Source organism: Pituophis catenifer, unplaced genomic scaffold (genome assembly GCF_029215685.1).
Source record: "Pituophis catenifer annectens isolate HBS135680 unplaced genomic scaffold, rPitCat1.0.hap2 SCAF_7, whole genome shotgun sequence".
NCBI classification, from domain to species: domain Eukaryota; kingdom Metazoa; phylum Chordata; class Lepidosauria; order Squamata; family Colubridae; genus Pituophis; species Pituophis catenifer.
Window position 1 is genome coordinate 54671393 of NW_027256887.1, and position 22769 is coordinate 54694161.

General features: G+C 40.9%; 1 protein-coding gene across 3 annotated transcripts in view; it reads left to right on the plus strand.

Annotated features, from left to right (window-relative positions):
• Positions 1-19284, plus strand: part of VEZT (vezatin, adherens junctions transmembrane protein) — a 47104-nt gene extending 27820 nt beyond the window's left edge. For 2 of the 3 annotated variants that reach the window (XM_070946641.1, XM_070946643.1), the window contains exons 6-12: positions 383-532; positions 1208-1355; positions 2636-2967; positions 6317-6510; positions 8330-8430; positions 10375-10579; positions 18137-19284. In XM_070946641.1, the coding sequence (XP_070802742.1) occupies positions 383-532; positions 1208-1355; positions 2636-2967; positions 6317-6510; positions 8330-8430; positions 10375-10579; positions 18137-18651 (1645 nt within the window). In that variant the 3' untranslated portion in view covers positions 18652-19284. The remainder of the gene's footprint in view (positions 1-382; positions 533-1207; positions 1356-2635; positions 2968-6316; positions 6511-8329; positions 8431-10374; positions 10580-18136) is intronic. The other variant, XM_070946642.1, reaches the window with a different exon arrangement.
• Positions 19285-22769: the final 3485 nt, after the last annotated feature.

Here is a 22769-nt window from a genome sequence, read left to right on the forward strand (position 1 = left end):
GTAAATCCATTTTTTGTTAAATTGTATAGTTAATTTTATAATTTTAAGCATTGCCAAATAAATTTAAAAGTCCTTTTGCAGTTTAGATCCAAATTAATAGGTCTTAAATGAAGAATTTCAGGACTGTTGATTTTACAGAATTGGAAAGAAGAAAGTAGAATTCCAAGCCCCAGTGCTTTTTCATTTAAATTTTAGTAGTCAATATTTTAGTAAATGGCTTATTTGCTACATAATAGTTCAATTTGTAAATTGAAATAATATCTCAGGATATATGAAAATATATTCTATAAATTCAGAGAAAAGACTACATTATTGTTTTATATTTATATTTTTATAATTCTTTAGGACATCTGTACAGTTGTATCACATTTTACTTTTCAAGTTTGCTTGACAGGGTTAGTGCTGCTTGCCCATATAATAAAGGTGGACAACATCCTTGTCAGCATCTGATTGGTCTTCGAAAAGCCGTGTATCGATCAGTAAGAGCCAACCTCAGAGCTTCAAGACTTGCTACCTTATATATGCTTAAACAATATCCTTTTAAAAATAATAGATTATGGGGGTGGAAATTAGCATACCACAGTGATTGGCTGCTATGCAAGAATTTGGAAAATTGCCAAGTTTTTACTTAAAAGTTCTATATTCCACCCTTTCTCTTAACAGTTCCTTTCAATTTGATCATTTGCTGTTTTATAATCAATCCATTTTCACTGAAAACTATTCATATATCTTTTTCAAAAAGGAAGTTCGTCTATCTTTGTTGAGCGGGCATTTTATATCACATATAAACTTAGGTAACTAATAAACTTGTTCAGTTTTTGAACTAGAAATAATGAGATCCTGATTCTCTGCTAATGATTTTTCAAGCTGAAACCCCCGAGTTTGGTGTGACTATAACATGATTAATGTCAACTCGCAAAGCATCCCTGGCCTGCTCTCAAGTTGCCATACAACTGTAATCATTCAAATGTTTAGTCGATTAAATCTGTAGAATCACTCAAATTATCTTATTTCACAATCTTATACCCAGTTTGTTTTTGCTCCAGCAAGTTGTTTGAAGTAAAACTAAAATTGTTACATCGGCAATATTGTTATATTGTTAGCTGTTTAATTTTATAAAGTAGATAAATTATTTCTTTCCCCATAATATTTGTCAATATTGCATGTGATGCAAAAGGTTCTTTAATAACCTTAACACTAAGTAAACTTACCCACTGAATTCTGAGAGTGACAATGTCACAAACTATATATGTGTAGTGCCTTTTAAGGAGCTTGGTTTGGGATTAAATGAAGAGCAAGTATCTGAAGAAGAAGCACACAACCTCACTGATGGCTTCAGCTTGCCTGCATTAAAGGTAATCTAGTATCCTTTCACTGATCATACTATCAACTATTCTATCATTGCTTTCAGCCTGTAGAAGCTAAACAAAACAAAATGATCCTGGATTATACTATTATTTTAAAGTTTGAAATACATTAGGTTTATATGATTTTTGTAATTTTCTTTGAATCTGTTTTCAGTTCATGCTAAGACATATTATGGTTTAGATCTGAATAAGCCTATTCAGACTCATGGTTACACTATGAGCAGCGTTCATGGTTTACTGTACTTGTCATTATAATTTGACAAGCCTAGTCTTTTGAATCAAATCATGGAACCAATCCATTCATTTCTTTCTTTAGCTTGTTACAAGTTCCTGATTTTCATAACATTCTGAATAAGTCATATAGGAATGTTTATAATTTGTTGTCCATTCCAATTTACAAGAAGAACCTTTGGATGTACTCTGTTCACAATTAAGCTGTTACAGCATAATGCATTTTGGGTGGATAAGTATTATTTTGGATAATTTTATTATGAACGAGTATTTTAATTTTCAGTATAAATTGATACAAAAAATAATTTTCCCCATGTTATTTGTACTATTGTACAAAAGAAACTCAGTGTGTAAAATAAATTACAAATAATTTATAATATACTGTATGTAATATTACCTCATTTTTACTATGTTTATACAGCTAGTCTTATGGTAGGACTGTTCATTCAGCAACCATTCAACATCATGACAGCACTGAATAAATGGTACTTACAATCGATCCCTGTAATTTCAGTTGTCATACCATCCCTGGGATCACACGATCACAGTCTGGGTACTTGGCATCCCCTGTATGATTACATCACCGCAAATTGTGATCACATGATCACTATGCCTGACAATCCCTTCCAACTTCCCACAGGTAGTCATTGGGGAAGACAGCAGGAAGTAAGAAGTCATGGTCTTGTGAAGTGCTCATTTACAAATCTACACTGTCCTTATTAAATGACAACAGAATTGCTCTCACTAAGCGGCATGATCATTTGATGTGCTTTATGACCATATCATTTAGCAACAGCAGTTCTGAGCCCAATTGCCATCATAAGGAGAGAACTACCTGTATATGGAAGTGTTAAATCTCTGCTCCAAAAGAATTAGCCTTTTTTGTGGGAGGGAGATGATAAAGTAAAGGGATCTGCATAGTTCTAATGGATGGATCAATATTTAATATTATTATTAAATATTATTGCTTTGCTTAAATATACTGTTCATGGGAAAATAGGAAAAGTAGATAACAATTGATTCCTTTTGTTTCTTAGGTTTTATTTCAGCTTTGGGTCGGTCAAAGTTCTGAATTCTTTAGGCGACTACTTCTTCTGTTATCTCCCACTAATGCATCTCTCAAGAGCCAGATTACACCAGAACGTTTGCCTCTTTGTATCTTTTCTGATATAATTCAAGGTCTGCCACATGCTCATGCTGCTTGTTTAGAAGAACTTAAAAGGAGTTATGAATTTTACCGGTATTTTGAAACACATCATCAATCTTACTTGGAACATCCAGTCAAAGCTAAACCAAAATCAGGATCACTAAGCCATCTCCATACTGCTGTGCGCAGTTTGCAACTCCATCTAAAAGCCTTACTGAATGAGTAAGTTAAAGATAGGAATAATTTCTCATAGTTATAATTCTAGTTTCTAGTTTTAGTTATTGTACTTTTAAAAATAACTCAATATTTTTACCATGATTGGTGTAGATAGTTATTACTGTTACCTCCTTATTCTTATCATTCCAAATTAATCTAATTAATATTTTTTTCTTCTATGTGTGAGAGTTGTGTGTAAAATGCTTAAGGAACTTGTTACTACTAACAGTCAATTTCATCATAAATTGGAGTTCCACTTAAGAAATACAAATGTAGTACTATTTTTCTTCAACCAATTTTATGTGGTCAGATACATCAACAGTATAGTTCATATTAACCCTTCAGAATTATTATTGCCAGCCATTTTCATTCAGTTGTTTAGTGGGAACTGACAGTGCAACTCTGTGCCGGCCTACTTACAGATCAGTTCACTGAATTTAATTAAACTTTTCCTGAAATAATTCTATATCATGCATTTATACATGTATCAACAATTATTTATATATAACATATATAATGGCAGCCTACCAGACTAGGAACCCAGAGATCATGGGTTCTAGTTCTGCTCTTTTTAGGCACAAAGCCAGTCACTCTTTCTCAGCCCCAGTAAGAAGGCATTGATAAACCACTTTAAAAATCTTGCCAAGAAAACTTTATAGACTTGTCCAGGCTGTCATCATGAGACAAGACTCATTCAAAGACACAAAAATCTGTTTTGATTATATAGCTTTACTTTTTAGTTAGGGTTTAAAAATAAATACCTGTATGGCAGGTATTACATTGCTCACCACTTTGTTGAACCCTCTCATTCACACAAGGTTGACCTAACAATTTAAAGAAATCAAAGGATTTGAGATAAACCCCTTATGTATAAAAGAAATGTGTGTGTATGTGTGCATATATATATATATATATATATAACACACACACACACACACACACATTTTGTTAGGAATTTAAGGACTTATCTCTAAACTTTCTGGGAAACCTAAGTCATAATCCGTATGAGGAGCAAAACTTGCTACTTCCAATCCTTGCATTAATTTTCACTTTTTGAAATTCTTAGCAACCACACAGATTTTATTCATGACTATCTAACCCTAAGTTTGCCTTTCATGTCTTCCAGTAATGCACCAACTGCCACTTTAACTATGTCCATCCACCTTGCTGCTGGTCGTTCTACTTTTTCCTTCCACCTTTCCAACTATTAGAGCTTATCTAGAGATCAAGGTGTTTGCTTAATAGGTTAGGATAATTTAAGCCTCATTATTTGTGCCTCAAGTGAAAACTCTGGGTTGATTCATTTGATGAGCCATTATTTAGTTTTCTTGGCTGTGCACAGTATTTTCAAGATCAGCATTCTCAGGATCTTCCCTAACAGCAAAGTTGAAAAGAGTACCTACATGGCCTATCCCAGTGATGGCTAACCTTTTCTGGACTGAGTGCCCAAAGCGTGTGCACATGCAAATGCGTGTGTACGCACCCGAACTCCCAAAATGAATGCACGCACGGCCCCCATGCATGCACCCCCCGCAAGGACTCAGCCCCTTGCACATGCACGCAGCCCCACTGCATGCGCATGGCAGGGGTGAAATCTACTTACCTTCCTTACCAGTTCGGAAGTGCACACGCCACACATGCGTGTGCGGACCCTCTGCGCATGTGCAAACCCTTCACATGCGCAGAGAGTAAAAAAACAGGTTACGTCCTGGTTAAAACCAGGAAGTAATGACAACCGGGCTGGTGGGCAGAGCCTCGCACTGCCATCGCTACCGGTTCTCTGAACCACCCACTGCCATCGTTACCAGTTCGGCCTAACTGGTCCGAAACGGTCGCATTTCACTCCTGGCGCATGCCCCCCTGCTCGCACTCCTTCTCCCATGTGCCCCTTCCCCCACGCATGTGCAGCAGAGTCCTGATGACCAGCCGGCTGGCATGAGGCAAACACATAGGTGCGGCGGAGCTGAACTGGGGCAACAGCTCGCGAGTCCACAGAGAGGGCGCTATATGCCACCTGTGGCATGCGTGCCATAGGTTCACCATCACGGTCCTACCCTGTTTCCTCAAAGTTTAATTTTCACTTTCATAGAGTGTCACAGGAAATATCATTGTTTGTACTGTTCAGATATTTGTTGGTATAGACCAGGGGTGTGAAACTCAATGCCCAGGGGCCGGATCCAGCCCATGAGGTGCTTAGATATGGCTCGTGAGGCCGCCCTAGAAACAGCAAAGGACTGGCCCATGGTGCCTCTGCCAATGAAAATGGAGCTCAGGACGGTCACGTGTGGCCCTCCCAGGCTCCATTCTCAGTTGCGATGGCCTCCTGCCACGCTCTGCCAGTGAAAACTGAGCTCGAGGGAGCACGTGCATGCGCCCCTCCGAGCTCCGTTTCACTGGCAGAGGGCGGCAGGCCGTCACAGTTGAAAATGGAGCTCTGGAACCCATTTTTGCTTGCAGAGCTCTTGGGCCACCACAGATGCCCCTGATATAAGTGACGTCAAGCTGGCCATGCCCACCCCGGCCCCCAAGGTCAAGCACAACCCTGATGCGGCCCTCAATGGAATCGAGTTTGACACCCCTGGTATAGACAAATCTGAATATCTTTTCCAAGGCCTTCAAGGCTGCTCTACCAAGTGCTAGTATGTGTATTTCTCCATTGCTTGTTCCTTACTGTTCATGATTTATTTTTTTGTATATTAACATCTTATTTTCCATAAAAGTTGATTTCATCTTATATATGCAATTTGAGAATGAATTACTATAAGCCTTAGGATTACATGCTTTCCCTTTTCTTTTGTGCTAGACCTGTTAGGAGTTTTAAATGCTTTTATTAAGGTTTGTCACATAATCAGCCACAACTGGATTTGGCATTTTTATCCATCTATTGAGTTCTGGCCAAGGACCTGGGATAGGCAGATGTTGATGTTTGATAGTATTAGAGGTATTATCGCAGGATATAAATTGTTCCTAGTAAAGCTGATTTTTAATTCTATGATATAGTTTACTAAGGAGGTATTTTTTTCGCTTGAACAATATGTTATATAAACTGCTAAATCCACTAGTTATGATTGGATGTCTTTCTCTTCAGTCTTGCTATTATTTAAATTTATCAGTGCAGATTCTTCAATTCTATGTAAAGAAAGACTTTAAGCCATGAGATTCTCTGTTCTTTGATGTTCTGGTTCTTTTTGCTGTGTTTGCATACCTTTTTTTTCATAATAGGCTAATAACCTTTGTTTACTGATCAAAACTATTAGGCATCTTCTAAATGTTATATCCCAATACAGCCCAATTGTAATTTTCTCCCTATTTTTTCTGAAATACTTGTCTGAGATTTTCTTTTTTGTTTTTACAGAATGATAATTCTTGAGGATGAACTTGAGAAGGTTATGAATTCCAAGGAAAGCCCAGAATTAACTTGGGAGGCCTATCAAATTGCAGATCAAAAATTTAAATTGATTCAGCCTCACATGCATGCTAGCAATAGTTGTTGGCAAGAGGCTACTTCTCAGGTGGAAAAAATGATTCGAAGAAATTCAGATAAAAAAGGTATACCATTTTCATAGGGTATGAAAATGCCTATAACAAAAAATGAAGGTTTAGGACAGAGGAATCTGTAATGCCACATTGTTTGGGTTAGATGTAAAAGGAAAGGTCCTCACTCCTGATGAATGGTGTGTACACATGTATGCACAAAATGTATCATTTGACATGAGGATATAATTAAAGGCATTCATAGCAAATTTTCTATGCAGATAAAACTTTAAAATAATAGTACACATCTACTACCATGTTTCCCTGAAAATAAGACCCTGTCTTATATTTTTTTGAACCCAGTAATAAGCGCTTGGCCTTATTGCCATGTGCTCAAAAGCACGATTGGGCTTATTATCAGGGGATGTCTTATTTTGGGGGAAACAGGGTAATGATCTAATCCTAGCTAAAATTTGTTTTGCGGCAATTTTTGTGGGTTATAATTCAATAATAAGGCTTAATCTGAGGGAATGCATAGAGTTCTGATTGATTAATTTTAAATTCAATTGAATATTTGTATTCTGGTCACCTCAGATGATGAAGTTAAATTGACATTTGCTACAGATGTCAATTTGAATGGTATTTTACTACTTTCCAAACCAATTTATTAATATTTCTGTATTAATAAATAAGTAGGAATCTTGCATTTACCATACCTCCTGCAGTAATAGCGTCCCTTTCTGGATCGGGATTCGTTACGCACGGTCACTCATGCCCTTGTCACCTCCTGCCTGGACTATTGCAACGCTCTCTACATGGGGCTCCCCTTGAGGAGCACCCGGAGGCTCCAACTGGCGCAGAGTGCGGCCGCGCGGGTGGTAATAGGAGCGACATGGCATTCCCATGTAACACCCCTCCTGCACGAGCTGCACTGGCTCCTGGTGGTCTTCCGGGTGCGCTTCAAGGTTTTGGTTACCACCTTTAAAGCGCTCCATGGCTTAGGACCTGGGTACTTGCGGGACCGCCTACTACCACCAATAGCCTCCCACCGGCCGGTACGCTCCCATAGAGAGGGGCTCCTCCGGGTGCCGTCAGCCAAACAATGCCGACTGGCGGCCCCCAGGGGGAGGGCCTTCTCTGTGGGGGCACCTACTATCTGGAACGAGCTCCCCCCAGAGATACGGAGGATCCCGGATCTGCGCACCTTCCGCTGCGCTTTAAAGACCTTACTATTTCACCAGGCGGGCCTGGCCTAATTTTCTCCCTCTTTTATAAAAGATTTTTAATTTTTAAATATCTTTTAGTATTTTATACATTCAATTTTAAATTGGTTTTAAAAGTTTGGAGTTTTAAATTTGTCGGGGCCAAAATTATTTAATTTGATTTTATCCTACTTTTAAATTTTGTATGTATGTGTTTTATTGTTTGGCTGTGCACCGCGCTGAGTCCTTCGGGAGTAGGGCGGTATAGAAATCAAATCAAATAAATAAATAAATAAAGCAAATAGATTTGCTGAATTAAGCTGTTCTTAATTGAAAGTCACTAAGACATAATACACACAAGTCTTTGCTTATGTATGGAGCCTATTATTCCCTTCACCAGAATCACAATTCAGCCAGGAAGACCAATTTAAAAACAAACTGGAATATTAAATGTAATAAAGCCTTTTGAAAGAGCTTTCCTGGCTTTAGGTACAGTGTCTGGACCAAGTCTAATTTAAAGGTTCTGATTCTGATCACATTGAAAAGCTGGAATAAAATAGGAAGTATAGATTGTAATGAACAAAACTGATGAACCAATCTGAACAAAACTGATCATAATATCTCCTTAAGAAAATCTTTCTATATCATTATTCCAAATATTCCAATCTTATGATATACTTTTTTACTTCCAGGTAAATCTGAACCATCTTGTGAAAACAAGCATTGCACTATGGTACCTTTAAAGCAGCCGACTGTGCATATAGAAGACAAAGACCCTGTTCCTGAAGAACAGGTAATCATAGTATAGAACTCTAGAAAGGTTTTATTCACAAAATAAAATGTAGTGATTATTCTTCATGCATACAGATAGGAAAATCACTATTAATAACTGCTATAATTTTTTGCAACAAACTTTTTGGTTTTTAGGGTAGGAGGGATTAAGTGTTATCAATGGAGTGCATATTTGTCAGTTTGCATCCTGCCTTTCTATTCAATTCAGAAACTATTGTGTAACCTATCAACCCCCAGAATTTCCCATCTTTTGTGTAACAAATAACTTCCTATTTGGAGGGTAGAGCAGAGAAAATATCATATTTTGTATGGAAAAGAGACAAATGTAGCTTAATTTTTATTTTGAACTATTTACGAATATGTTCAACAAATATTACTAGTTTTCTGCTATGGAATATATATATATTATATATATTCCATATATATATATTTTTTGACGAGTTACACTCGTCAAATATGTTTCAGTGGTGCCCACTTCATGCAGCACTCTATTTCACATGTTCACACAGCAAAGGAAAGCTGAAGTAAGATCGCAAGCACAGTTGCAGTTTCACTTAGTGACTGCTTCGCTTAACAACAAAGTTGCCGGTCAAATTTGTGATTGCTAATTAAGGACTACCTGTATCACCGTAACAGGATAGAAATAGTTATCAAATCCATTTTATACCCTGCTATTTTTGCTATATATTAGCAAAAGAAGTAATTATTCCTGCTTAGTATCGCTGAATAGTGTTTAAAAAGAATTATAGTTTAAATTATAATATTAATGCCAGTTATTACTTGGCTGAAAAGTATTTATTCCCAGGGTTGAAGGTAAAAATTAAGATGGGGCATTTTTTTAAAAAAATATGTCAATTGTGATAGTAATAGGAACATAATTTATATAAAGAATTGAAAATAGTAAACAATTTTTGAGTAGATTGTTTTATAATTTCAGTCATTAGAAATTCTGTAGTCTGCATCTGTGTATCTGCATTATAGAAATGTAATCACAGATAACTGAACTGAATTTAGTTTGCCTTGGCTATCATCTTGCTTGGGTTGAGTAATGTGCCAGTTTAGGATAAGGTATTATTAGTGTACAGATGATTCTCAGGTATATATTTCACCCTGGGCTAAATAGGATTTATGGCAAAGTCTTCATCCAGTCCTTGGTGGCTTCAATGAATGAAGAGTATCAGGTTCAGAATTGGACTCAACCCAAACCAGACAGAGTGACTCTTAATTCAGAAGCCTACTAATTCCAGATAAGATAATATAAATTTTGACTCTCAGATTGTGCTCCCCTGGAGAGATAGGCCAATAACTTGGAGATTCTTCTAGACTCAGATCCTGCTAGAGGAACTATGGCACTAAGGGGCCTTGCCCAACTTCAATTGGTACACTAATTGCAGCCTTACAGGGAACAGGATGCACTGAGGATAGACTCTCATGACCATGTCATCTTGCAACTGGATGGTTGTAACTTGCTCTACATGAGGTGTTCTTAAAGACTGTCTGGAAACTGCAGCTGGTTCAAAAATACAATGGCTTACCAAGCTTTCTTAGAACTTCCATTAATTAATGATGTATTTCTGAGTAGAATTTAAAGTGCTGATTATTTCCTATAAAACCCTATATGGTTATCTAAGTTCCTTGGCTTTTCTAGAAGGTCATTGAAGATTGATCACTGTGGAGCCACTGATGACAGGATAATATATATTATATTAGATATTTGCTTGTATTTCTTTCATCACCCAGATGGTGTACATTACCTACACTCCTTGTGGAATAAGATGATAAATAAATTCTAGAAATAAGTATTTCAGAAAATTCCTTTCGAATTTTAACCCCATTTGAAATCTGCTGCTTTAAAATATAAATCAATAGATGATCAAGAATGCTAATAATTTCCAGGATATGGTAATATATAATTCAAACCAAGTATTTGTTGACTTTTCTTCAGGAACTTGAAGCATATGTTGATGATATAGATATGGACGAGTGTAAGAAAGATGATTTTTATTACTTTTCTCTGGAAGACAGACAAAGACAAAAACGTGAAAGAGAAGAATCTAAGAGAGTGCTGCAGGAACTGAAATCTGTGTTGGGATTTAAAGCTTCAGAGGCAGAAAGACAAAAGTGGAAACAACTGCTCTTTAGTGATCAAGGTAGATAATAATGATAATGTAACTATCTTTAATATAGATCATGATAAATCATGATGTATTTGCAATCTTCATTTACATAGCAAATTATTCAAATTGTTCCAATTTATCTGAATTTGTATTTTGTAAATTAATTTCTGTTCATCAGATTTCTGAATGATGTAATCTGATTATATACAAGAAATCTACCATATTTTTTGAAGTATAAGACGCTCCAGAGTATAAGACACAGATTAGTTTTTGGGGAGGAAAACAAGAAAAAAAAAATTCTGCCTCTGCCTACCAGCATCCATCGGTATTCATTTTGCTAGCGTCCTTGCAGCAAACAGCCTGATCAGCTTCAACACGTTACCGCAGCCTGATTCAGCTGACTGTCAGTTGGATCGGCCTTCCAGAATACCGCCAATCAGCTGTTCCCGGCTTTGGGGATTGCCACAACTCATCGTTGCCTCTGCATGTCGCATTCTCCATTGAGAGTGGAGACAGCAGCCAGTGTGGGTAGTGCTAGTCCAATCAGCATGAAGGACTGAGTCTGTCAATCATTATTAGTTCCGCCCTTGTTGCCGGGCAGGCCAGCTTTTGACTCAGTCCTTCAGCTCTGGCTGGCTTGTGGTTCTTTTCCTCTGGCTTATTTCTTGTATTTCTGTCTCATTGCTGTTCAATTTCTGGTATTTGACTTGGATTGTTTGGACTACGGATTGCTTCTTCCAGTTCTGGCGTTGTTTCTTCGGTTTGACTGACTCTGGACTGTTTCTGACCTCGATTCTCTGAGTTGTTTGGGACCTTGGTTTTTTTCTTTGCTTCCTTCTGGCATTGTCAGAGAACAGGGGATTCCCCCCCCCCCTGGCCACTTCTAAGGGGCAATAGTGACGGCTGGACTTTGTTGGACATTTGCTTCCCCCCTTTGCCTTCTATCTATCTCCTTTGTCATCGGATTGAATTCGTCGCCGTTTGAAGGTTCAGCGGGTGCGGCGAGGTGGTGTCGGCCATTTTAAACTGACTTTTTCCCGCCGCTGAGGGCTGTGCTTCTGATTAGGAGCCCTTTCAATTTAAAACTAATAAGGAGGCTTCCTGCTGCCGACGCCATCGCCTTTGTGGACAGTGTCCAATTAAATGTGATATCGACGCTGCCGATAATTTGGAGCCTCGTGCTCCCTCTTTCTGGGCTGCAGCTGCCAGGACTGTGTGACTGTTAATTTGAACTTGTGGAGCTTCACGTCCCCTCTTCTCGGCCTTCAGCTGCTTGGTTCTGCGCTGCTTATTGTTGCACTGGTGGAGCTTCGCGCCCACGTTTATTACGTTGCAGCAGCCCCGACGTTGTGTCCTGCTTCACTTAACGACCGCCCCTACAGCAGCTTCATGCAATCTCCTTGAGTCTTAAATTGGCACGACGGCCATTTTGTGCAGCTTCCACGCGCCCTGCCTGCGCCTTGCTTACTGACTGGTGGACATTGTGCATGCAACTTTTCGTTGAGCTGTTTTTTTTGTGGAGTTGGTCACGCTCCCCTCTACCCATATGGTGCCATTGACTTTGGGGCTTGGCCTTAATTGTGGAGTCTAGCGCTCCCTCCCGTGTGTCACTGAATGGCTGTGGAGGTTCCTGGACTTTTTATACCTGATATCCCACAATGGCTAAGGCCCTTTCTAAGTCTAAACACGGCCGGAAGGCTGGTTCCACTGAGGTTGGCCAATCAGACTCTTTGTCTGTTACCCAGAATCCAGCTCAGGAGGCCCCTAGGGTTTCATCCTCGGCTTCACGATCCTCTCATTCCCACCATAAGTCAGCTAGGCTTGGTCTGTCTTCTTCTTCCAAGGTGGAGAAACGGAGGGACAAAGTTTTAACAAAACTCTGTGACAAGGCGAGCACAAAGTTGCCTCCTACCGCTCAACAACCGCCTTCTGTTTCGACTGAGACAGCCTCTGCCTCCGTGCCTCGTCCTCCTACTCCAGACCAGCTGTCCCTTCAAGATTGTCCGGTTACCATTTCCGACGGCGAATTGTGGGGCTCTGTGTCATTAACTCAGCCACCGTCTTCCGATACTGCGGTCGGCCAGGACGCTCCTCCTTCCGACTCTGCTGCTGTTCCATCTTCAGCGACGGTTACTTGTCAACTTCATCCGGCTCAGCTCCAGCAAATGATCGAAGCAGCGGTGCAGAAGTCTTTAGCTGCCCGGTCTTGCCCCTCAAGTCGACAGGGATCAGTCAGATCTGCATCTCCTGTTTCCCCGGATCAGGTGGCACAGGACTCTTCTCTTTCGGCTCGGCCGGATTCTCCTACCTGTTCTCATTCCAGCCATCCTTCGGCCTTGACTGAAGTGGACTATGCTGATTCTGAATTATCAGAGGATGAAAACCTCCCACCAGATCAACCGGCCTTCAGCAGCCTTTTTCCGCAAGCTTTGTTCAAATCTTTATTATTTAAGGCCGTGAACACAGCCCGTTTGTCATCGCCTAACGCCGATCCGGATCCGGCTCAGCCCTCCTCTAGATCCTTGGATCCCATGCTTGCGTAACATGTCTATCATGTCTATTCCTACTCCTCTCTTCTTGGATGTAGTGAAACGCCAGTGGGAGTCCCCGGCTGCAGCTTCCCTTCCCTCGTCTAACGACAAGAAAAATTTTCCGGTCTCTTCGGATCTAGACGCTCTTCTTCAACTGCCTTCGATTGACACTCCTCTGGTGGCATTGCTTCATAATGCTAATGTCCCGGGCGAACCCGATGAGGGCCTTCGTCCTGATGAGCGTCGCTCTGATCTTGTGCTCCAGAGGACCTTTCAGAATTCTGCCTGGGCGATTAGGGCAGCTACCACGTCATCCTTCTTCAACCAGACCACCTTGCTCTGGTTGCGTCAATTACAGGAAAAGTTACCCCCAGGAGACTTCCGGATCATGCAGGACTTAAACAAAATTGTTGCGGCAGTACAATTTTCCGCTGACTCTACCTTGAACGCTGCCAGATTTGCTTCAAAGTCTTTGGCTTCTTCTGTCATGGCTCGTCGCTTGGTTTGGCTCCGCCACTGGCAGGCGGACGCCAGGCATAAGTGGCGCTTGGCGTCCATTCCCTTTCGGGGAACTAAACTGTTCGGAGATGCTCTAGATCCATTCCTCACAGAGACTAGAGACAAAAAGAAGGTGTTGGCAGCAGCTACCGTAGAGGGGAGTCATGTTTTTATCCATATCCCTCTCATCCTCTGTCTCGAGGTACTGAAGGGGGGGGCTTCCTCTTCTTCCTTCCCCCTTTTTCGGTGGGAGGGTGCCTTTCATAGACATCAGGGTTCGCAGGATAGGTCAAGCAGGGGGCGGCCATTTGTCTCCAAACGGCCCTTTCGAGGGGGAGGAGGTCGTTTTGCCCAGCGCCGTTGCTGATTGCATTCCGGATCCTCCCATTGGCGGTAGGTTGGGCCTTTTTGCCGCCATCTGGGAGTGGTCCACCACAGACAAGTGGGTCCAGGCCACCTTAAGATCAGGGCTGGCCATTGAATTCATTTCCTCCGCCCCTAACTCCTTCATCTGCTATCCGATTTCTCGTAATTCCGAACGAAGGTCACTTATGGACGCAGTGGTTCTGCATCTCCTGACTATCAAGACTATTCAGCTGGTGCCGCCTGGTCAGGAGGGCACTGGTTTCTATTCCAGGGTGTTTCTAGTTCCTAAATCCTCGGGGGGGGTGGCGACCTATTCTGGACCTTAAGCGTTTGAACAGGTATGTGGTGTACCGTAAATTTAAAATGCAATCATTAAAGACCATCCTTGACGGTGTCCGGAGGGGCGATATCCTCTCTTCCATTGACCTTACAGAAGCTTATTTGCACATCCCTATCCTCCCTGCCCATAGACAATTTTTGAGGTTTTGTTATGGCGGGGTGCATTACCAGTATAGGGCTCTGCCCTTTGGCCTTTCCTCTGCCCCCCGTACCTTTACGAAGGTGCTGGCTGCTCTGGCGGCCTTCCTCCACCTCCGTTCAGTTAGATTTTTGTGTTATCTTGATGATACTTTGGTTTTGTCTCCCTCTGTCCAGCAGGCTGCCCTCAATATCCGTCTTACTGTTGAGACGCTAGCTGCTCATGGCTTCTCAATTAATTTGGAGAACAGTCACCTCTCACCCTCCACTAGTTTAGTACATTTGGGCGCCTTAATTGACACTCTTCAGGGCAAGGTATTTCTCTCTCCCGAGAGGCAGGACAGCCTGCGAAAGTTAGTCTCTCAGGTTGAAAGGTGTCGGGTTGTTTCTCCTTACGTCTTGTCACAACTCTTAGGCAAATTGATATCTGCTATAGCCATAATTCCCTGGGCACAGCTGCACGTCAGGGAACTCCAATGGTTTCTCTTGCCGTTGCAGAAGGCAGGCAGAGGCACATCGTCGAGGCCGATTCCAATCCCTCCTGCGGTGCGCCGGTCTCTCCGGTGGTGGCGTTCCCCTGCTCTCGCTGCGGGTTGCTTCTTCCTCGAACCTCTAAGGGTGGTAGTGACAACCGATGCCAGCCTTCTGGGCTGGGGAGCCCACTGTCAGGGCCACCTGGCTCAGGGAACATGGACTTCCTCAGAATCACGGCGCCCGATCAATTGGCTAGAACTACAAGCGGTGTTCCTCGCCCTGAAGGCGTTCCGTCATCTGGTTTCCGGAGCCCACGTCCTCATCTTGACGGACAACGTCACCGCCAAGGCGCACCTGAACAGATTGGGGGGCACCAGATCGAAATCTCTCCTCGGGGTGGCAATGAAATTGGGACTCTGGTCAGAGCACCACCTCTGCTCTCTCCGGGCGGAACACATTTCCGGGGTGCAGAACGTTCAAGCGGATTGGCTGAGTCGCCATCGGATAGACAATGCCGAGTGGCGCCTCCACCCTCGCATTTTCTGGGACCTGTCCCTTCGATTCGGCCTTCCAGTAGTCGATCTTTTCGTGACTTATGAGAACACTCAGCTTCCGCAGTTCTTCTCCCGGTATCCGGATCCTCGGGCGGGCGGTGTTGACACTCTATGGATTTCATGGCCGTCGGACCTCCTATATGCCTTCCCCCCGACGTCCCTCATTCCCAGGGTCATCCACAAAATTTTATTCGAGCGGGCAGAAGTGATCCTTGTGGCTCCTCATTGGCCCCGGAGACCCTGGTTTGCCGACCTCGTGTCCCTATTGGTGACTCCATCATGGTGCATTCCCCTCGAGGATGACACTCTCTATCAGGGCGCCCTGAGTCACCTGGACCTAGCCTGGCTCAACCTAACCGCTTGGAGGTTGAGCGGAACGCGCTGAGGGCGGCGGACATTCTGGCAGATGTCATTCGGACATTACAAGCCTCCCGACGCCCCTCCATGGACCGTATTTATTCTGCCACCTGGCGGGCCTTCTGCAGCTGGTGTACCCGAAACGGCGTACCGTCTCTACAACCTTCCATTGTTCACATTCTGATATTCTCTCTCCTAACACTCTACGGCAGCAGGTGGCCGCGTTATCCTCTGTGCCTCTCCGGTGGTGGCGTTCCCCTGCTCTCGCTGCGGGTTGCTTCTTCCTCGAACCTCTAAGGGTGGTAGTGACAACCGATGCCAGCCTTCTGGGCTGGGGAGCCCACTGTCAGGGCCACCTGGCTCAGGGAACATGGACTTCCTCAGAATCACGGCGCCCGATCAATTGGCTAGAACTACAAGCGGTCTTCCTCGCCCTGAAGGCGTTCCGTCATCTGGTTTCCCGACGCACCTGGCGGGCCTTCTGCAGCTGGTGTACCCGAAACGGCGTACCGTCTCTACAACCTTCCATTGTTCACATTCTGATATTCTCTCTCCTAACACTCTACGGCAGCAGGTGGCCGCGTTATCCTCTGTGCTTACCTGCGGTTCCTTGTCGTCATTGGCCCAGCACCCTTTGATCCGCCGTTTTCTCCATGGTGCCAAGAACTTGTGCCCTCCCGTGCTGCATAGATACCCTACTTGGGATCTTCCTCTCGTCTTGGAGTCGCTCACGGGTCCTCCATATGAGCCCCTACGGACTACTAGTCTCAGGCTCCTCTCCTGCAAGGTTGCCTTCTTGGTGGCCATAACTTCAGCCCGCCGCATCTCGGAAATTGCGGCTTTATCCACGCATCCAGACCTTTGTTTTCCACATGGACCGTGTTGTCCTCCACTTGGACCCTACCTTCTTGCCAAAGGTCAACTCGGTGTTTCACTGTTCACAGGAACTTATACTGCCTAATTTCTGCCCCCGTCCTGCTCACCCACAGGAGCGACGATGGCACGCCCTGGATGTCAGGCGGGTGTTGCGAATCTACCTGAAGAGGACGGCTCCCTTTCGTCATTCGGAATCGCTCTTTGTCTCCTTCTTGCCTACCTCCCAAGAATGTAAAGTCTCCTCGTCTACCATCGGTCGCTGGATTAGACAGACTATTGCCTCGGCCTACGACCTTCAGTCCCTTCCGCGCCCTTCGAGATTGACAGCTCATTCTACCCGCAGCGCGGCTACAACGGCAGCGTGGGCTACCCAGGCTCCTTTACTCAAAATTTGTAGGGCAGCTACGTGGACTTCGCCTGGTCCTTTCATACGGCACTACAAATTGGACCAGTTTGCATCAGCTGAGGCCTCGTTTGGCCGCCGGGTCCTTCAAAGGGTTGTTGCCGGGGAGTGTGCTGCGGTCCAGCAGGATCCCCCCCTGGCTCCGGGACAGTGAACTTGGGTATGTCCCACACTGGCTGCTGTCTCCACTCTCAATGGAGAAGGAGCATTGGTCCTACTTGATACGTTCCTTCTCGTTGAGTGGAGACAGCAGCCAGACCCTCCCTGTCTGGCTGGACTTTGCGTATTTGGCTGTCTTCTCTGTCTTCTGGTATTTCTTCTTATCCCACACACCGAGTCTGTCTTCGGTTCTTCGCCAAAAGCTGGCCTGCCCGGCAACAAGGGCGGAACTAATAACGATTGACAGACTCAGTCCTTCATGCTCATTGGACTAGCACTACCCATACTGGCTGCTGTCTCCACTCAACGAGAAGGAACGTATCAGGTAGGACCAACGCTCCTTTTCTGCTTCCGCATGTCGCATTTTCTGCTTCCGCACACTCCGTTTTAGACCCATTCCAGGATGCGGGGATTGCCACAGCACATCGCCACCTCCGTGTGTCACCTTTTCGGCCTCCGTATGCCCCATTTTTGGCCTCCGCAGGTCGCATTTTTGGCTAGTTCCTGGCAGCAGGGATCCCTGCCACTTGGAACCGGCCAAAAACACAACATACGGAGGCCAAAAATGGGGTTTGCAGAGGCCGAAAACACAACACGTGGAGGCCAAAAACAGTCAGCGGGTGGGCGGAGCTTCGGCAACATTTGCTGTATAAGACGCACAGACATTTCCACTCACTTTTAGGGGCGTAGGAAGTGCAGCTTATACTCTGAAAAATACGGGTATATACAATTTATTATGTTGTCTTCAATTATTTCTTGAGAGGAAATATGATTTACAGCATTTACAGTCTTACATCCTCTATGTAAAATACAAATGTTATTTTTTTTTAAAGTAAAGCAAAAACTTTGTGTATTGGTTGTTTAGAGTATTTATTTTATTTTTCTCTTTACTAAGCTGCAATGAATACTTCTACTTCAGAGAACTGTGTACCAAAATCAGAATTACTTAAAAATTCAGACAGAGACAAGCAGAATTGTAGCAAAAATGAAAATCGAGAAGAAACCATTTCTGACCACAAAATGAAAGCTCCCAAAAATGAAAAAGAAAAGATGGAATATTTATTTGATGGCCTTGAAGTGAATGAACATGATGTTGTTGCTATTGCTGCCTCACCAGAAGTTGAAAAAAAAACATGTTCCCAGTGCAATGGAGAAGGTGAGGAATCTAAACAAAGTGCTGTAGATGTAAGTATGGTAGAGTCATTTGAAAATAAACAGTCTTCCATCAAACAAAGGTTGGCTGAACTCCATATATCTACAGATTTTAATTTCACATCAGGTCTAGCAGCACAGGTTGCTGCCAAATCCCTCACATTTAGAACCATGAAAGAACAGATGTTTGGAGAAGACGAGGAAACAATGGAAATTCAGGAGAATGAGGACATTTTTGAAAAAACAGAAAATACATGACTGAAAATGACATATTGTAAAGCTCACTTTAAATTTGCTTTGCTGACTTGAAAGCAAGTTAAGGGGCACAAGAAAATCAGAATTTAGCAATGGATGACAAGGGATATGTATATCTATTGTTAAAGTAATACTATTTAGTTGACTTTTACTAGCCTTTTAAAATGTATACAAGTGCAAATACAAGCCAGACTCAAGATGTACAGTACAATTCTTATTGCTGCCGGAGGTGACTGAGTGTTTTTATTAATATTTTATTTATTTATATTATGAGGGTTTTTTCCTAATAGAAAATTATTTGTTGTTTCCTTAATAGCAACATTAATTTAAATAAAAATACTTGAAATCATTATTTAACAATTTCTTGTGGTTCTCATACCAGCTTTATTTCTTCTATTGATTTTGCTTTATATCACTAGCTTTTGTTGAGCCATTACTTCATCATGGTTCTATACTAAGATGTAAACTATTGAAATAAAAAAATAACATCCATTATTGATGTATGATAGCAAATCATTTGCGTATGTTCACTTCTGACTGGAGAAAACAATTTGAATTTATCATGTATTTGCAACATTTCTCTGTACTAAATTTCCAGCCTATTCCTTATGATAACTATTCACTTCCCTATTTGTACATGAGAAAAATTAAACAAATTTTGAACCAGTCTTCCTCTTTGCTTCTTCTGTTAATTTCTTTGAATAAAAGCAATTTTGTTTCTTCTATAAACATACTGATTCTTAATTGTAATAATGTACATATCTGATTTGTGTCAGTTACTCTCTATTCAGGTAACTCAATTTCTTTTATTTTTAGTCTGAATATTTCAGATAATTAGTAATTATTCAACACTATTGATTGTCGTTAAACAATATTAGATTATTTTGTTAAACGTTAAGGTTAGGGCCTAACAATACATGTTTTATGAATTAGATTGCATATCTTAAAAAGCAAGTGAGGATGGATTAGGCTTGTATCAATAATGAGTAAAGTCGACTTCCGCCGGCACCGCCGACGTTGCTGGACACTCTTTCTTGGAGCGCCAGCCCTGTGATCTTGTTAGCCGTTCTGACAGCGTAAATCAGCTGTCCGACGGCTGGAAAACCTTTCTCTCAGGAGAAGAGGGAAAGGAGAGCAATCGGATAGGGTAGAGCTCCCCGAAAGCCCCTGAAATAGCTTTGGGGGCTAGGAGGGTGAGAGCTCCCCAGGAAATCCGGTGAAACTCCGAGATCCAGGGCTCTTCTGCTTTAAGCAGAAAAAAACGTTGCGACTGTCTCTGCAATCTTTATTGAGATCTAAATTGTTTATCCATGCAGACAGAGTGAAGGCAGGAGAGCAGATAATCGCAAGTAACAAGCCCTTAATTCCATGCTTAAATTGTTACTTTTGGAAGTTGACTGAAGGAAGGAAGAAGATGGCGCTTGTGGTTAATAGGGCATGAAAATGAAACTTAACTCTCGTTAAAGCTGTTAACATCCAGCATTCTTTAAGGTGGTTGGAGAAAAAGAAAAAGAGAAATGGCTGGCTTTGTTGAAAGTCTTGAAGGTTCACTATTACAACATCATTAAAGACACAAATACTGATTGGGGATCTTTTTAAAGAAATATTAGAATCATTTACCTCTGTGATAGTGGAGAGAATTGAAGGACTTTTTAAAAAGGATGTTATTCAAGTTGGAAACAAAGAGACAAGCGAAGACATTGTATCGGAATTGCAGTTGTTAAATAACAATGAATTGTGGAATGAAGAGGTGAAAATCCAGTTTAATGTGGCTCCGGGAAATGGAATGGATGTTTCTCAAAGTAAGAAGGAAAGGCTGAGGGGCTTGAAGGAGCGTAATCAGGAAATACTGACTGAGATTTCCCCAAAGGCTTTGTTACAGTCAATTGGAAAATTGTCAGGAAGTGTTGGGATTCCTAATATAAGAAAGAAGATTCAAAGTGGAACTTTACAATTTTTTTACAAAAATGGATTTTTAATCGCAGTTAAGGAGATGTGTTCACTGAGAGGAACTACTTTGCGAAGAGAACAAGATGAAGGTGGAGGAATAAGACTGAAAAAAAAAGTTCGCAAAAAAGTTAGGAAAAAAAGGAGATGAAAAATTACAATCTTTTTGTTGGGGGAGGATAGTAATAGTGAAAATGAATGATTATACCTGCATTTAGGGATATGATTTGTTTTGAAAAGTTATACTATAGTGAAAATGAATGATTTACTTATATTTAGGGATATGATTTGTCTAGAAAAGTTATATTAAATAATGTTATGTTTGTATTGTTATGGATTACTGATCAAACTTTTATCATTGTTTTGAAATATATTAATACCAAAGTTATATGTCAAGGAATGTTTTGTTGAAGCATCTAAATATGCTTATGGGTTAAAAATGGTGCAAGGGTTGAGGGAAGGTTTTTATAATATTTTTTATAGATTTAAATAGTGAAGATGTTATTTGATTATACGTAATGGATTTGAAGAGAACAAGATGAATAAGTTTGTACAAAGTTATTAAACAAGGAATGTTTCCAGGTAGAATCAATATAAGTTTGTGGGGCAAAAAGTAAAAATAAGGTTTTTTACAATATATTTTATTTGAGATTGGTTAAAATATTTTGCTAATGTGTTAATATATGCAAGGGTTGGAGATGTGATGGTTAATCGTATTTGGGTTTTGATTGTGTAATGCTGGAAGAAAGAAGACTTGCTTATTACTGAAGAACATAAGAAAGAAGTTGGATCGATTACTTTTAAATAATAATTGGTTTAAATAGTTATACTTAGATATGAAAGGGGAGTTAAAGTTCTTTTTTCTTTCTTTTTTTTCTTTTTTTTTTTATATATGTTTGTTAGATGCTGTACCCTGTATTTGCTCTGGGAAGTCCGGGGGGGGGGGAAGGTGGGGGTAGGAGAGGGGAGGAGGGCAGGGAAAACATGTGTAAAGAATTTGGAGAGGTTCTTGGAGTTTACGTAACTGTTTTTTTGTTTTTTTTTTTAAAAGAGGTTAATTTGCAAATGTGATTGTACAGTCCATATATGGAAAGATGGCAAACGGTTTATGTTTTTCTTGTAAAAATGTTTTTTGTCTTGTAAAACTCTTTAATAAAAAAAATAATAATGAGTAAAGTCAGCAACTGCCAAATATCCACTTATATTAAAGTAATAAATCAAATGGGTTTATGATAAATGATGCTTAGTTCTCATTTTTGCTTAGTAAAATTATTGAAGACTAATTCCTGTATTAAACTTGGAAAACTGCTGTATAGTGAACTACCTTTATATTTTTCAAAACTCTCGAGTGTTTAAAAATCAGGAGAACCTATGCATTTTTTTTGTTTCCTACCTGCTTTTGGTAACTGGATTGATAACTGATCATTGATATCAATTTATAATTAGAAATGGCAGTATATCATTCAGTATTTTTTTTGTATTTAGTTTAAAGTAATTAATGTAATTAATACAAAGCTATGAGACATAGCAATATTAAATTCTAAAAAGCTTAAATATTTTTCTTTTTTCCTCAAGGAAAAATTACAACTTAGGACAAAAAAGAAATATATCCAATATTTTAAAAAATGTTAAAGATAAAAATATACTGTATGTGTAATAATATAGTAAATAATTTGATACATTTGCAAAAATTTGTATACAAGCACTTTGACTTTATTTTTACAAACATTACAGACATTTCCCATGTTTCATTTTGTAACTGTTCACCAAGATATCTAAAGCTAAAATGCTAAACATGTTTTTCAGGGAGTAACTAGAAGTTTTTGATTGTGATATAAGTCCATTTTTCTACATTAGAACAATAGAAGAAATTAAAAATGAAACCTTTACATAGGAATACTCCATGGATACAAGAAATTCACCAGGGCTGAAGTTCATTCTGAATTTGAATTAGGATGGGATCAGAGTGGGGAAGAGGGATGGCTAGAGTGCATTTGATCCATTTTTCTACCTCACAAATAGACACACATAGCTAAGAATGAATATATACTGCTACTTTTAACAGCATGACAAAATTAATTACCCTGAGCCCATTTTATATACAGTATACATAAATTCATTCTAGTAAATAAAGCAGAAATTTAACTTTAATTTACCAACTCCATGTAATTGAA